The sequence below is a fragment of the Macrobrachium rosenbergii genome, chromosome 12 (genome assembly GCF_040412425.1).
Source record: "Macrobrachium rosenbergii isolate ZJJX-2024 chromosome 12, ASM4041242v1, whole genome shotgun sequence".
In the NCBI taxonomy this organism is placed as follows: domain Eukaryota; kingdom Metazoa; phylum Arthropoda; class Malacostraca; order Decapoda; family Palaemonidae; genus Macrobrachium; species Macrobrachium rosenbergii.
This window is the reverse complement of record NC_089752.1, coordinates 96,130,755-96,144,057: the sequence shown is the minus strand read 5'-3', so window position 1 is coordinate 96,144,057 and position 13,303 is coordinate 96,130,755. Positions and strand designations below refer to the sequence as shown.

Genomic DNA, 13,303 nt, shown 5'->3' with positions numbered 1-13,303 from the left:
TTTGTATCATGCTACTTGCAGTATGGAGGTCCTAATACATTTTAACTTTTTACAGGTTGTACAAACTGCCCTGTCAGAAACTCAGGACCCAGAGGACATTTCTGTTACTGTTAAAGCCTTCATGACTGCAGACCTGCCAAATGAGCTAATAGAGCTTTTAGAGAAGATTGTTCTTGATAATTCTGCTTTCAGTGACCATAGGCAAGTAATTTTTTTTTTGTATTGCTTTCCAATGCATTTCATGGAAGAGTTTGGTTGCACAACAAATACAGAATTATTATTTTAATATGCAAGAATAAGAGGTGGTGTTATGTAGCTTGAGGTAGCTTACCTTTTAGTGTTGTTTTTAAGATACCCAGGTGTTGATTGGAGCTAAGTAGTTGTTGTTTTAGCTTTTCTTATAATTGTGTTTGCAATTGTTCCTCATATTTAGGGTGGGGAATGCATTGCTCATAAAATATTTGGGAAGGAAGGTTATTTTTCTGTCAGGGTTTTGAGTTATAGTAGTTTATAGTTGTATTGGATTGTCAAAATTAAGTTTTATGAAAGATGAAATGATTTCATGTTCTCAATCCTAGAGGCGATGAAGCAGGGTTTGTAAAACCTTGAGCATTTGATTTACAGTAATAGCTTAAATTAAAATTAGAGAATTAAGTGGAGGTATATGAAGATATCATTGCTGATTCTTCCTAAGTTTAGGAGTTTAACACTAAAATTCTTTTTTCAGGAACCTTCAGAACTTGTTGATTTTAACTGCAATAAAGGCTGATCACACTAGAGTCATGGATTACATAACACGGCTAGATAACTATGATGCCCCAGATATTGCTAACATTGCTATTGGGAATCAGTTATATGAAGAAGCATTTGCAATCTTTAAGAAGTTTGATGTTAACACATCTGCAATTCAGGTAAATTGATGTTATAGAGGCTTTTGTCAGAAAATGACAATTCTGTGGCTTTGTTACAGCAGTGTTGATTTAAAATTAATGGAATGAGCTTTTCATTAGTAAATGTTGAGACTACACTTCCTAATGAATGTGCTGACATTTTTGAGGTTTCAAGTATTAAGTAATGGATGTGGTAAATAGGAAATCTGTAACTTGCTTGTAAGACATTAATAACTTTAAATTGTTGAGATTTGGATATGCATAACATTGAAATCAGTCTGTGATTTTGATATGAATGGTATTTAAGTAATTATCTGAAAGTTACATTTTGAGATTTAGAAATCCTATGTTTTATCTTTTAATGCATGACAATTGTATTATTTTCCAGGTACTAATTGAACACATAACAAACTTGGATCGTGCCTATGAATTTGCTGAGCGTTGCAATGAGAGTGCTGTGTGGAGTCAGTTGGCAAAGGCACAGCTTCAACAGTCTCTTGTGAAGGAGGCAATAGATTCTTTCATCAAAGCAGACGATCCAACTGCCTACATTGATGTTGTGGATACAGCACATAGAACAGGTTTGCATTAGGAACTCTAGTTCTGGCATTTCTCTGGTGTAACACTTTGTTTGACATCAGGCAGAACTTTTTATATTTGGTTTATTCGTCTGTTGGGCAAGAATAGCCTGTAAGATAATTTACGTAACTTTTTTCAAAACACTTTTTACCAGCCTAAATCTAGGGATAAATCATTTTGGTGTCATGCAAAGCTTCAAGTTATAAACATGGTAGAAGAGTAATCAATGACTGTCAGTACATGCACAAATGTGAACCATTTGGGGGGAAGGAGCTCACTCTCTTGTATTTTGCAACTGTAATTGTATGAGGGTATCACTAGCTTTGTGTGGGAACAATACATTTCATGTTTCTTTTTTCACTTCTTTACAGAATGTAAAGTAACACCAACAGCAGAGTATTTTTTGTGTCATTGTCCAATGTACAATTTACAAGGAATATCCCAAGTTTTTATTTTGTATCGAGTACTAGTTTTCCTGTAAACCTTTCATCTTCAGATGTTTACATCTTCCTTTCTCCTAGACAGTCATCTGGGCTCTGAGAAACACTCATATGAATGGTTACTTGATCATCACCTGAATTATTAGATGAAATCCACCCATCCATCTTTCTCTCAGGGTGTTCAGCTCACAATTTGAACTTGTTCCATTAGTTTCATTTGGCCCTTTTTAAGGACACTGTAACATCTCATCTTCCCACTCAGATTGAGTTTTGGTCTCAGTGGGATTTATGAGTTGCTATTAACAAATTGTTGGTACTCAGAAATGTAAGAAAAAACTTAAGTTATTTTTCATGGCTGGTGCAAAGAATCCTTCATACATAATAACAATTATCTTTCATGGCTGATGCAAAGAATCATTCATACATACTAAAATTAAGCTTTTAATTTATATAACATGCTTTTTATATAAACCCATCAATCATATTGAGCCCAAAATCACAGTCCCATAGTGGGGTAGTGCTTTCAGGGCACGCCACTTGATGCACTGTAGGCATTACGTATGGTTTTTTGCGTGTTCCCTTTGGCCTTTTGCTACAACCCTTTTCATTTCCATTATTGTACCTCCATACAAATTCTCTTTCTTCTGTCTTACTTTTCTGCTGCTCAGGACAATTTTGTCATAGTGCAACTGTGAGGTTTACCCTCCTTTGACACTTTTAAAACTATTTATTTTCATGTGTCCCTTTTAGTGTTGAATGACCCTTTAGGTCCCAGCACTTGGCCTTTGGCCTAAATTTTATATTTCATAGAAAATGGAATGAGGTAGGTGGCGCTGGTGTCGCCGTCCTGGCGGGTGTTGAGTGTAGGGGCTGTAACGGCTCACCGCTCTGTTCCGGGGGTTTTGATAGGGAGAGATCTTTCGAGTATGTTTCCGTGGTAGTGGTATTTCACTCACCCTTCGTTATACCGACGTCTTCCTAGAAGACGCTCGACTGGGGGTAGTAACCCCAGCTTTCCTGAAAACTCTTTTTCTCTGGTATATCTAGCATATTATACCTAGAAATTCGTGCTGTAATGGAATTTCACCGGGTGACACGGGACTGGACTCAGAAATAGATTTTTCCTTTGTCAAAATCCCTTATTTCATTCCATTCTAAAATCACAGGTTATGTGATTTTCTAAAATCACAGGTTATGTGATTGCCTAAGTTGAAATACATTATGATGTGTTTTGGACAATTAAAGAAGCATTTTTAAATTTTTGTATTTCATACCATATGAATAGAAATAAAGAGTAACCCAGAGAGAGAGAGAGAGAAGACAGGGTAATGCACACTTGTGGACAGACTTGAGACTCTGATGGCCAGATGATAAACATGTTTCTTTGTAATATGTTAAAGCCTTTATTAAGAATCGATGAACTTGGAAAAACATGAAGTATTTTTAGAATGTGAAAAAATTACAGTGCTCAATGTCTTGTACCAGCCAAATTCACACTTCAATGTATGAAGACAGTTGAATGTGTGCAGCACACCAGCAAAAAACAAACAAGTAACTCCTGAGTGTTGCCACCTTATTTTTGTATACTTCAAAATTTGAGAGGCAGAGGTAGGGTACGTCTTTAAGGTCCGGAGCATCTCTGATGCTGGGTGATAGTTGTTAGTTAGTTAGTTAGTTAGTTTTTTTTTTTTTTTTTACAAATTTAAGCATGTAGATTTATTGTCACCATTGGAGTTAGCTATTGGAGGCAGGGGAGATGGGGGAGTGAGAGGGGGAGGAAAATGAGAGAATAAAACTTCTATGAGCCAATAACAATTGCAAAAGCTCTAAAGCCCCGAGAGCAGTTACTGTAGTCTATCCCTTGAGAATGTTATTCAGTTGACTGTAAATTCTTTATCACTGCTCCAGTTCTGGTGACCCATTCTTGCTAATTATGAACCACTATAGTGCATGCTTTAGCTGTCATGATATAGAGCCTCCCAGGAACTGCTCATTCAACTTTTTCATCTTGGAGGTGCTCTAATACTAGTGACTTAGCCAAATTGCATGTTTTACTTCCTTCCAGAGGGTTCTTAGAGTTGGGTGCTGCCTCCTCCCCCTTTGTTTTTACTCTTCATCAGCTGGAACTTCCATGTATTTCAGTACACCATGATTATGATGTTGGTGTAGTCCATGAAAAGGTCATGAAAGTTCATGAGTAATGTGATCACTTGTCAACCTCATGAACTAACAAAAGTTGTGACTGCTATAACCAGATCAAACATTGCTGTCCTGGTCTGTGATTATTTAACATCTGTCAAGTTCGTAGTCATTGATAAATGGCAGACTGATTTCATTTGATAGCAAATTAAATCAAACACCATAGATTATAGCATTCTTTGAACCAAATAAGGATGCCATACTGAAGTTATTTTATATCTTCTTTGAACTGGCCTATATCCTTAGGGTACTCGAAAATGCCAGTTAAAATTATATTTTGTGGATGTCCAGATTTCAGCCACAGTAGCAAAGTCAGTTTTGGAAAATTAATTGGATAATGAAATTTTCAGTTTTTCTATTTGTCCAGATAATAGAGAAGTATTTTTTCAGAACTAGAAGCAATAGGTGAAATTTAGATTATAGGAAAGACAAACCCTTTGAGCCAACCATATGAGAATTGAATATTTGGCTTGATATGATTAAATAAATGATAAAGAGGCTTTTGAAATAGCCATATGTCTTTAGTCTTTAGGCACTTCCCAGTGATAGTGGTTTTCATACGGGGCCTTCTCATGAAGTCTTAATTTTGTTCAGTACTGTTGTCAAGCAAGTTTACTAAATTAGCTTTTAGTAGAATGCTTGGATTTACTTAACTTTTTAGGCACAGTAGCTAAGGCCTTCAGTAGTCAGTAGTCTTCACTATCTCTGCCTCAACTTCGACTACATTTTGTCTTGTTTGGTGAGGTTTTTGGCACTGTGTGTAAGAGGATTTCCACTTTTACAGAACACACAAGGAAACAAACCAAATTAGTCTTTTGATATTGATCAGGTTATTTTAAAGAACATTGGGCAAGATTCAGAGGATTTGGCAAGATAGATCAGAAAGCCTCACCATTCATTGCATGAGTTTTTCACAAACTGCGTTAGTCTATCATATTGAGAAGTTTATTTATAATCATCTCATTTCTCCACCTCACTTTTTAGTTGATTTGATTCTCCACAATTCCCCAATAAATCTAAAACCAAATAAGGATGTTTTGCTGTATTGTTTGGCTTCTTTACTCTTTTAGAAACAACCCTTCTTGAATTCTGAAAGCTTCTGTCCTTACCATTATAGTTTCCAAGAACTCTCTTGGATCCTTGAGACTTTGCAGCAGGTACGGATGTATGCAACTCTGCCTTCTACCATTTATATGATTGGTTGGGTTGTGAAAAAATTTTCATAAGATTAGTTTTCTTGTTGAAGCAGTCTTCCATAAGAAGTACCCACTCCCCAACCCCTTCAGTCTTGTACTTCCTTGTTGACCTTGTGTTGTAAAAATACTGGCAGTCCTTGGTTATTGGCGATCAAGCTTTACTACACTTGTTTAGTGATAACGATAACTGGATTTTTGGCACTGATATGCGCCGATCTGCAGTTGTTGGCACTGATCCTCACTTATTGGCAGCGCCAATAACTGGATATCAGCACCAATAACTGGGGATCAGCGCTGTTATCACCGATTTTCGGTTATTGTCACGCTGTCGTTGACAGAACTCCCACCGATAACTGGGGACTGCCTGTACTCTACTTTTGTGGAAAGGATTGATTCTAGGGATCATTACAGTGGAGGCAATTATGATTGATGGATTGTATGGAAAAAATCTTATGAAAACATATTTTTACAGATGTACTTCCTCACAAGGTTTATGTAGTAGTGTGCCTTGTAGGCATAAAGGTTCTTTTCAAGACAGATATTGTTTCCTTTCCCTCTTTATATGGGCTTATGATATATAGGGGCATTAGGTTGCTCTTTGCATTGCCCACTGTATTTTTTTCAAGTTAAAAGCCCTGTATTGCTGCTGTTAATCATTGAAACAGGCATTCTCTTAGTAATGCTTTGTTTTTTGTAGGCCACTGGGAAGATTTAGTTAGATACCTGGTCATGGCTCGGAAAAAAGCAAGAGAGTCCTACGTTGAAAGTGAGCTCTGCTATGCATATGCAAAAACAAACAGGTTAGCTGACTTGGAAGAGTTCATTGCAGCTCCAAATCATGCAGATATACAAAAGGTATTGTATAATAAATTTACATTTTTTAAATAAGTACTTAACACTACTATAGGGGATCATGTTTGGCAAGGAGCACTTAACATTAGAGCCATCCAATAATGTATTTTTAGTACATGAAAAGTAGGTTTCATACTTCTGTTGTTTTGAAACATTTGGTGTGGCTAAAACTAAATACTCCCAGCTAGGATATGGACTTGAGTATAGTTTTAACCTCTAGCTTAACATTAGTTCATTTAATGGCATTTGTAGGACATACTTTGTGTGTTTGTGTTGACAGGGTCATTTAGAGAGAAAATTACCAGTTTGAAAGTTGATCCTTATGCTATTATGCCAGAGAGTTTTACTAAAAATAAAATGGTACTTATCTACATTGCCACTTATTTTTAGTATGCTTAAACTATTATAGTAGTACAGTATTGTATAATGGCTTTCTAGAATTCTGACATTCAGAGCAGATTAGTATCTATTGAAGAGGATAAGTTTTCTGTTTTTGACATTACTTTTATAAGTAACTTGAATTTTATGTGAAATAAATGTTTACTTATATATCAGAGAATTATTTTTTATAGATTATCAGAAAAGAGTAGAATAACTTTGTGAACTATAATTTTTCTTTAACCAGATTGGTGACCGTTGTTTTGATGATGGCATGTACGATGCAGCCAAACTCTTGTACAATAATGTTAGTAACTTTGCAAGATTAGCCATCACACTCGTCCACCTTAAAGAGTTCCAGGGTGCTGTAGAATCTGCCCGTAAAGCTAACAGGTAATGATTTATTCAAATTTACTTTGAAGTTCCTACATGCTAATAGAAATTTAATTTGTTATACAATCAAGACATGGTTTTTTTTTTAAGAAAAATAATCATAGTAGCAGAAAAATTGCTGAATAATCTGTAAAACTGAGGGATTTTATTTTTTCACACAGTACTAGAACGTGGAAGGAGGTTTGCTTTGCTTGTGTTGACAATGAACAGTTCCGTCTTGCTCAGAACTGTGGCCTTCACATAGTTGTTCATGCTGATGAATTAGAAGACCTTATTAATTACTATCAGGATCGTGGGTATTTCGATGAACTTATTAATTTACTAGAGGCTGCCCTAGGACTAGAGCGTGCACATATGGGTATGTTTACAGAACTAGCCATCCTTTATTCAAAGTACAAGCCAGAGAAGATGAGGGAGCATCTCGAGCTCTTCTGGTCCAGAGTTAACATTCCAAAGGTGAGATTTGAGTTTAGTGAATCAAGTGTGTTAACTGTTGAAATATGGTAGTGGATGAAGTAATTTTTTATCTCACTTCAAACTATGTAAATATTTTTAAAGGTATTACGGGCAGCAGAGCATGCACATCTATGGGCTGAGTTGGTGTTCTTGTACGATAAATATGAAGAGTATGATAATGCAGTCTTAACGATGATGGCACATCCAACAGAGGCATGGAGGGAATCACATTTCAAAGATGTTATCACCAGAGTAAGTCATTTAAATGTTTTTTTTAGGATCAAGGGTAGAGTGATTGAAATATTTTATGAAATATTTTACAAAGATGTTTGCCCATAATTTTATTTATTTTCTTTTTATTCTCATGATATCCATAAATTTGGTAATTTTTTTTTATTCTCATCTCTTTTTACAGGTTGCCAATATCGAATTATACTATAAAGCCATCCAGTTTTATTTGGATTACAAGCCGATGCTCTTGAATGACCTACTGATGGTCCTATCACCAAGAATGGATCATACTAGAGCTGTCAATTTCTTCTCAAAGGTAAGTTATGGCAGTTCTGGCAATTTAAGTTGTCCATGAAGAATTTGCATTTGACTTGACATAGTAGTTAGTAGTGTTTATAAATTCATTTCTAGTTACAGATTTGATAAATACTTGTGCAAATTCCTTTCAGGTTGATCACTTGAAACTGGTCAAAGGTTACTTAAGGTCGGTGCAGTCCTTAAACAACAAGGCTATCAATGAAGCTCTGAATTCTTTACTTATAGAAGAGGAAGATTATACAGGCTTGAGAACTTCAATTGATGCATTTGACCATTTCGACAACATTGCACTTGCACAGTCCTTAGAGAAGCACGATTTAATTGAATTCCGCCGCATTGCAGCATATTTGTACAAAGGCAACAATAGATGGAAGCAGTCAGTGGAATTATGCAAGAAAGATAAGCTGTTTAAGGTAATTTTCTTCAGTTGTTGATTAGATGATTGAAATTTAAGTATTTTTGGATAACCATACATTCTGTACTGATAAGGATGCATTCTGTGGTACTTAATGTTCTATACTGTGGCAATGCTTCTTTTTCTTTCCAACACTTAACTGCTGTGATTTTTTTTCTATCTGTTTTTGTATATCTCTCCCAAGTGTTTTTATCTATAATTTTTATCCCGAATTAAAAAAACACAGGGTTGGTAGCACAGAATAGTAAAATTGGATACCTGTATACTGTAGTGCTTTTTGGTTCTTGGTTGTAGTTTTATTTTTTTTTTTTCAACCAAAAGAAAATGGTAAAGGTTAATGTTGTTGATGATTAGTGACCATTATTGGTCATTCTAAATCTTGTGTATGCCTTCTCTATGTTCCTTAAGTTCGATCATGGGGAAGGAGGAGCTCTCTTCTGCAGTTAATGGGCCTGTATGAAAAACTGTGTTTGGTTGAAGGTTGTGAACATTATTGGAATTCTGTGTTAATAGTCACTATGTGACGAAGTCCCATGATACTTAACCCTTAAGGGATGGGCTAAACATGTATTAAGCACACCCCCAGACAGGGCAGACTTTAAGGCTGGCCAATTTAAGAAAAAACACTTCAGTGGAAAGAGGAAGATATACAAATGCACTTGGTGTAAGAAAAAAAATCCTAAAAAGTTTTCTGTCCCTTCCACGGGAAGTTGAAAGTGAATATTTACATCCCTGTGCTGGGCCTCTTTTTCCAAGACACTCTAATTTTACAGAGCTATACATGTTTTTCTAATAATTTATTTTATTTTGTAAAATTATAATTATAGCCTACACAGTATCATAACAGATAAGACCTAAAATCAGTAACAAGTTGAGTATATTTATTGTAAAATATTTATGAGATTTACTGAGATGGGGAGATGCAGTACCTTTTTGTGAGGTATATGTGTTTTTTGTAATATTTCATTGCACTTTTTTTTGCAAAATTACAATAATAGTTGACATACTATCATAAAAGATAAGAACTAAAACCGACAGCAATCCCTGTGTATATTTATGAGCATATAAAGAAAAGGACATCCTGGACTATGGAGAGGCAGTACATACCCCTAGAAATTTCAAGGCATACTGATCTATGTCACTCCCATAGTGAGTTACTACAGTTGCTGTAAGTCATTTATGGCCCACTGAAGTGATACGAACATTTTTCCCGCAAAATTCATCCTAAGTGGATGGCACACAACATTTATTATATTATAGCACGCACTATTTATACTCTTAAGGGGTAGCCTGCCATTCAGTCAAAACATGTTTTACCACCTCACATGATCATGCCCGTCCAGTAAGGGTTAAGATTGAATTTCCAGCAAGATTGATGAACAAGAAATCCGCATGAATCAAAATAAAACTTACAGCAAAAATTAAGTAGAATAACCCACTAACTCACAGGACAAAACTATGTAGAAAACACATGAGTGAATGGATGAGTGGAAATGAATGACACTGCTAAAAGTGGAAAGTGCAATCCAGGGAGATCAAAGCTGCAGATTGAGCCAGATGCCTATCATGTTGGTTAGGTTGGGAAATTTTTGCATGAAATAAGGATATTTATGATTATTGGGTTTGTAGAAAAACATTGTTTAATAGTAAAAATGTTTCATCATAAACCCCATTAGTCTCATGTATAAATAACTGTTTAGGAGGACAAAGGAGCTGTAACCTACCAGGTACAGCTCAGGAATTGTAAGTTATGTGGAGGATTGAAGAATGTAAGTTGTGACAGCTCTGAACATGCTAAACATATTCAAGCATTTAGTCAATAGCTGTCACCAGCAACATGAGGCAAGAAGATACATACCCCAGATAGCTTGCTTCACCTCATAAGAATGCAAGAAATGAAAATCGGCAAAAGTTAATAGCTGATGAAAATACATTTCCATCTCAGTAGTAACATGGTCTGCTGTAGCAATTGGCCCCAACAAAAATACATCCAAGTGTTTTGAGCCTCAAATAGAATATGGTGAAAGTAGAATAGCATCTACTGTACATTCTTCTGCTCACAGAACAGCAGCAAGTTCTAAATGGTGCTAGGGGCCAGAGATTAGGAAAGAGCAGACCTTGTTTGCATTAACCTTATTACTGTTATAACATCTTACACATCAGGATAGGTCCATGTGATAACCTGGCAGATCCTTAATTAGATGGTATTCTTGAGAGGTTTTCTAACTTTTGACCTGTGTAAAGGAGTAGAATTATAATGTATTTTACAGAAAACTTAAATTCCTTCTTGGGACATACAATATTTTACTTGTAGAAGAACTAGACATAAGGAGAAACCATCGTTTATGGAGAACTGAAAGATTGTTTTGGCGATGAAATCCATGGTGAAGGAGAGCCCAATAAATGGTCAGTTCTTCTTGTGGGTGACATTTCCAATACCTTGCATGAGGCTCATAGACTAGGGTGAGGACAACTGCTTTGACTATTAAACGTTTAGAGTTGGTGATTTTTAATACAGTAAAGGTTCATGTGAATGCCATACCCCCAGGCATCTTAAAACCAGAACACCAGGTTTCACAGAAATGCTTGGGGCTACTGACCAAAATTTCAGGTCTGAAATATCATGAATAGCTCTTGAAACCATACCGTGATGACTGTAGACAATTGAAGCTGCTCTGTACCTTGTAATCCCTGGTAAGGACAATATCATTTGCTAATGGAGAAAGATGAAGTCGGCAGTTACAGAGTTAGAGGCACTTATCATCAACCAGCAAACTGCCCACTGGTAAAGGTTAGTTATTAAAGTTCTGTACATTATTGCAGTTGCATCTGCTGCACAGTCTAAAAAGCCTCAGTGATTTTTCTCTGGATAACCTTCACATATGAAAACAAAAAAAACTAAGTCCAGCCCATCTTAGAACTTTTGATAGTGGGGTGCTTCAGAAATTTCTTAATAGAAACACCCTAGGGTTGTGTACAGCCCAGGTATGTGAACAACTTGCTGTAGCCAAATTGGAGCAGTTTGCATCATCCTGGCAAAGATCTTGTGAAATCATGATTAAGTGATCAGGATAATGTCTGGGGTGTTCCAGAATGTTAAGATCAGTTGCCAAATTTCTCCTGAAAATGTGCAGTGTTATCGACAGGCTGAAGCAGAGGACATGAAATCCTCAACTTCAAGGATGGATAAGTAGAAATGTGGAATTAGGCATCTTGGGGATCCAGGGTCCAGAAATTTCTTTTGTTATCAACCTCCTTACAGACTTTTTTCATCCTGAAACAGGTCAAACAAAGGAACTTGTAGACCTGGCTTACATCTATAGTTGACCATCTGCTTCCTTAACCCTTCAAAATTACAAAAAGGTGTAAAACTCCAGCATCTCTTGTTCTCCAGTTGTCTTCTTTGTCAATATAGACTTAATATCTGCATTGAGAGCTTGCAACTTTTTGATGTTTTGGGCATAATATTCATCTACAGAAAGGAGAGGTAGACCATTGCCAAGGACACCGAGGACCCAAGGCCCCATACCTATGGCCCTCTTAAGTTCTTTAGTGCTTTTGGAGAAAAGTCTTATATCAGAGGGTTGCACTACTGGAATGACCTGTGGGAAGCATATAAGAGGCTTGTACAAGAACCTCTTGTCACCTGGCACTGATTGATAAGTGTCGGCTTCGTGGAGGATTCATTTCTACCACTTACGGAGCAGGAAACCTTCCTAGAAGAACCATTCCTACGAGTGCACCTACATAGGAGACTATTATTAAGTAGCTTAACCAGACCACTGCTGATAAATTCAGCTCTCAGGGCTGGTCCATGGGAGACAGTAAGATAAGACCAGCACCTTCCTGGTAGTGACATTTATTAAAAAAAAAAGAAAATTGTGAAACCACCCTTTGGATCTTATAGAATATTTGCTGCCACTGGTCTGGCAAGAACACATTAAGGTATCTCATGGGCAGTCATAACCATTACAGTACTGATACTTCAACCTTGCTTTGCAATTCAGATGATGGTGGAGATGGTCTTGGACAGGGGCATATTGTAACCTCAGAAGACATTTTCAAGGTAAAATGCAAGTTAATACAATTTTTATGACTGGTGTGAAAAATAAAAGTGTTTATTAGGGGTGAAATAGACTTGAGTTCACCACATACAAACTCTCCATAAAATGACAGCTTTAGTCAATTAGCCCATAGTACAATTACATATTCCCATGTAATGTAAACTGAATTGAGACAAGGATCCATGTAGTCAATTACAAAGGTAAATGTGTATATAACCTTGTGTCCTCTGACTCCAACACACTGAACAATAGCAAACAAATCAAAGTTTGTATCAAATCATCTCAGAGATTGCCGAGGCCATTAAATATATCACAGTTTCATTACCAGGGCCACAAACAAGTGTCCCAAAATGTTTGCCCAATAACAGCAGAAAGTAAGTCCATTGTGGTCAGGAGGAAGTGATGCTACAGGAACAGAGGCTACCATAAATTGGATCATTTAAAGGAAAGACCTGGAACCTAAGATCTTGACCTCTCAGAGATGACCAAATTATGAAAATAAATTTAACCACCCTTTATCAAAACTGAAACCACTTTATGATCAGTTTTTGTTATCAGCAAAATTTGAGTAGAAAGTCATGAAAGGAGAAATAATTCCATGAAAGCAGTGTATGTCAATCAGAACACAACTACAACAATTAAATGGATTTGGCAGAAGTTTAGAAAAATAAGAGTACTCTCTTATGATTTGCAAAATTATTTTGCATTTGCTTGAAAATTAAGTTTTATGTTTATGTAATAAACTTGAGGTGATTTAAATAATAGGTTTCTATTTCATGTTTAGATTTTACAAGGAACCTTGAAATTTTTTCTAAATAGTTAATTGGTCATATGGTATGAAGTGTGTTTTAACAAAATATAAAAACATTTATTCACTTTATTTTACCTCATG

General features: G+C 36.1%; 1 protein-coding gene across 1 annotated transcript in view; it reads left to right on the top strand.

Moving 5' to 3' along the window:
- Chc (clathrin heavy chain) overlaps nt 1-13,303 on the top strand; it is a 73,552-nt gene that overhangs the window by 57,048 nt on the left and 3,201 nt on the right. Inside the window, exons 15-23 of the mRNA XM_067112428.1 lie at nt 56-201; nt 728-911; nt 1,279-1,471; nt 6,002-6,159; nt 6,782-6,927; nt 7,089-7,383; nt 7,486-7,635; nt 7,799-7,930; nt 8,064-8,345. Coding sequence (XP_066968529.1) covers nt 56-201; nt 728-911; nt 1,279-1,471; nt 6,002-6,159; nt 6,782-6,927; nt 7,089-7,383; nt 7,486-7,635; nt 7,799-7,930; nt 8,064-8,345 — 1,686 coding nt within the window. The remainder of the gene's footprint in view (nt 1-55; nt 202-727; nt 912-1,278; nt 1,472-6,001; nt 6,160-6,781; nt 6,928-7,088; nt 7,384-7,485; nt 7,636-7,798; nt 7,931-8,063; nt 8,346-13,303) is intronic.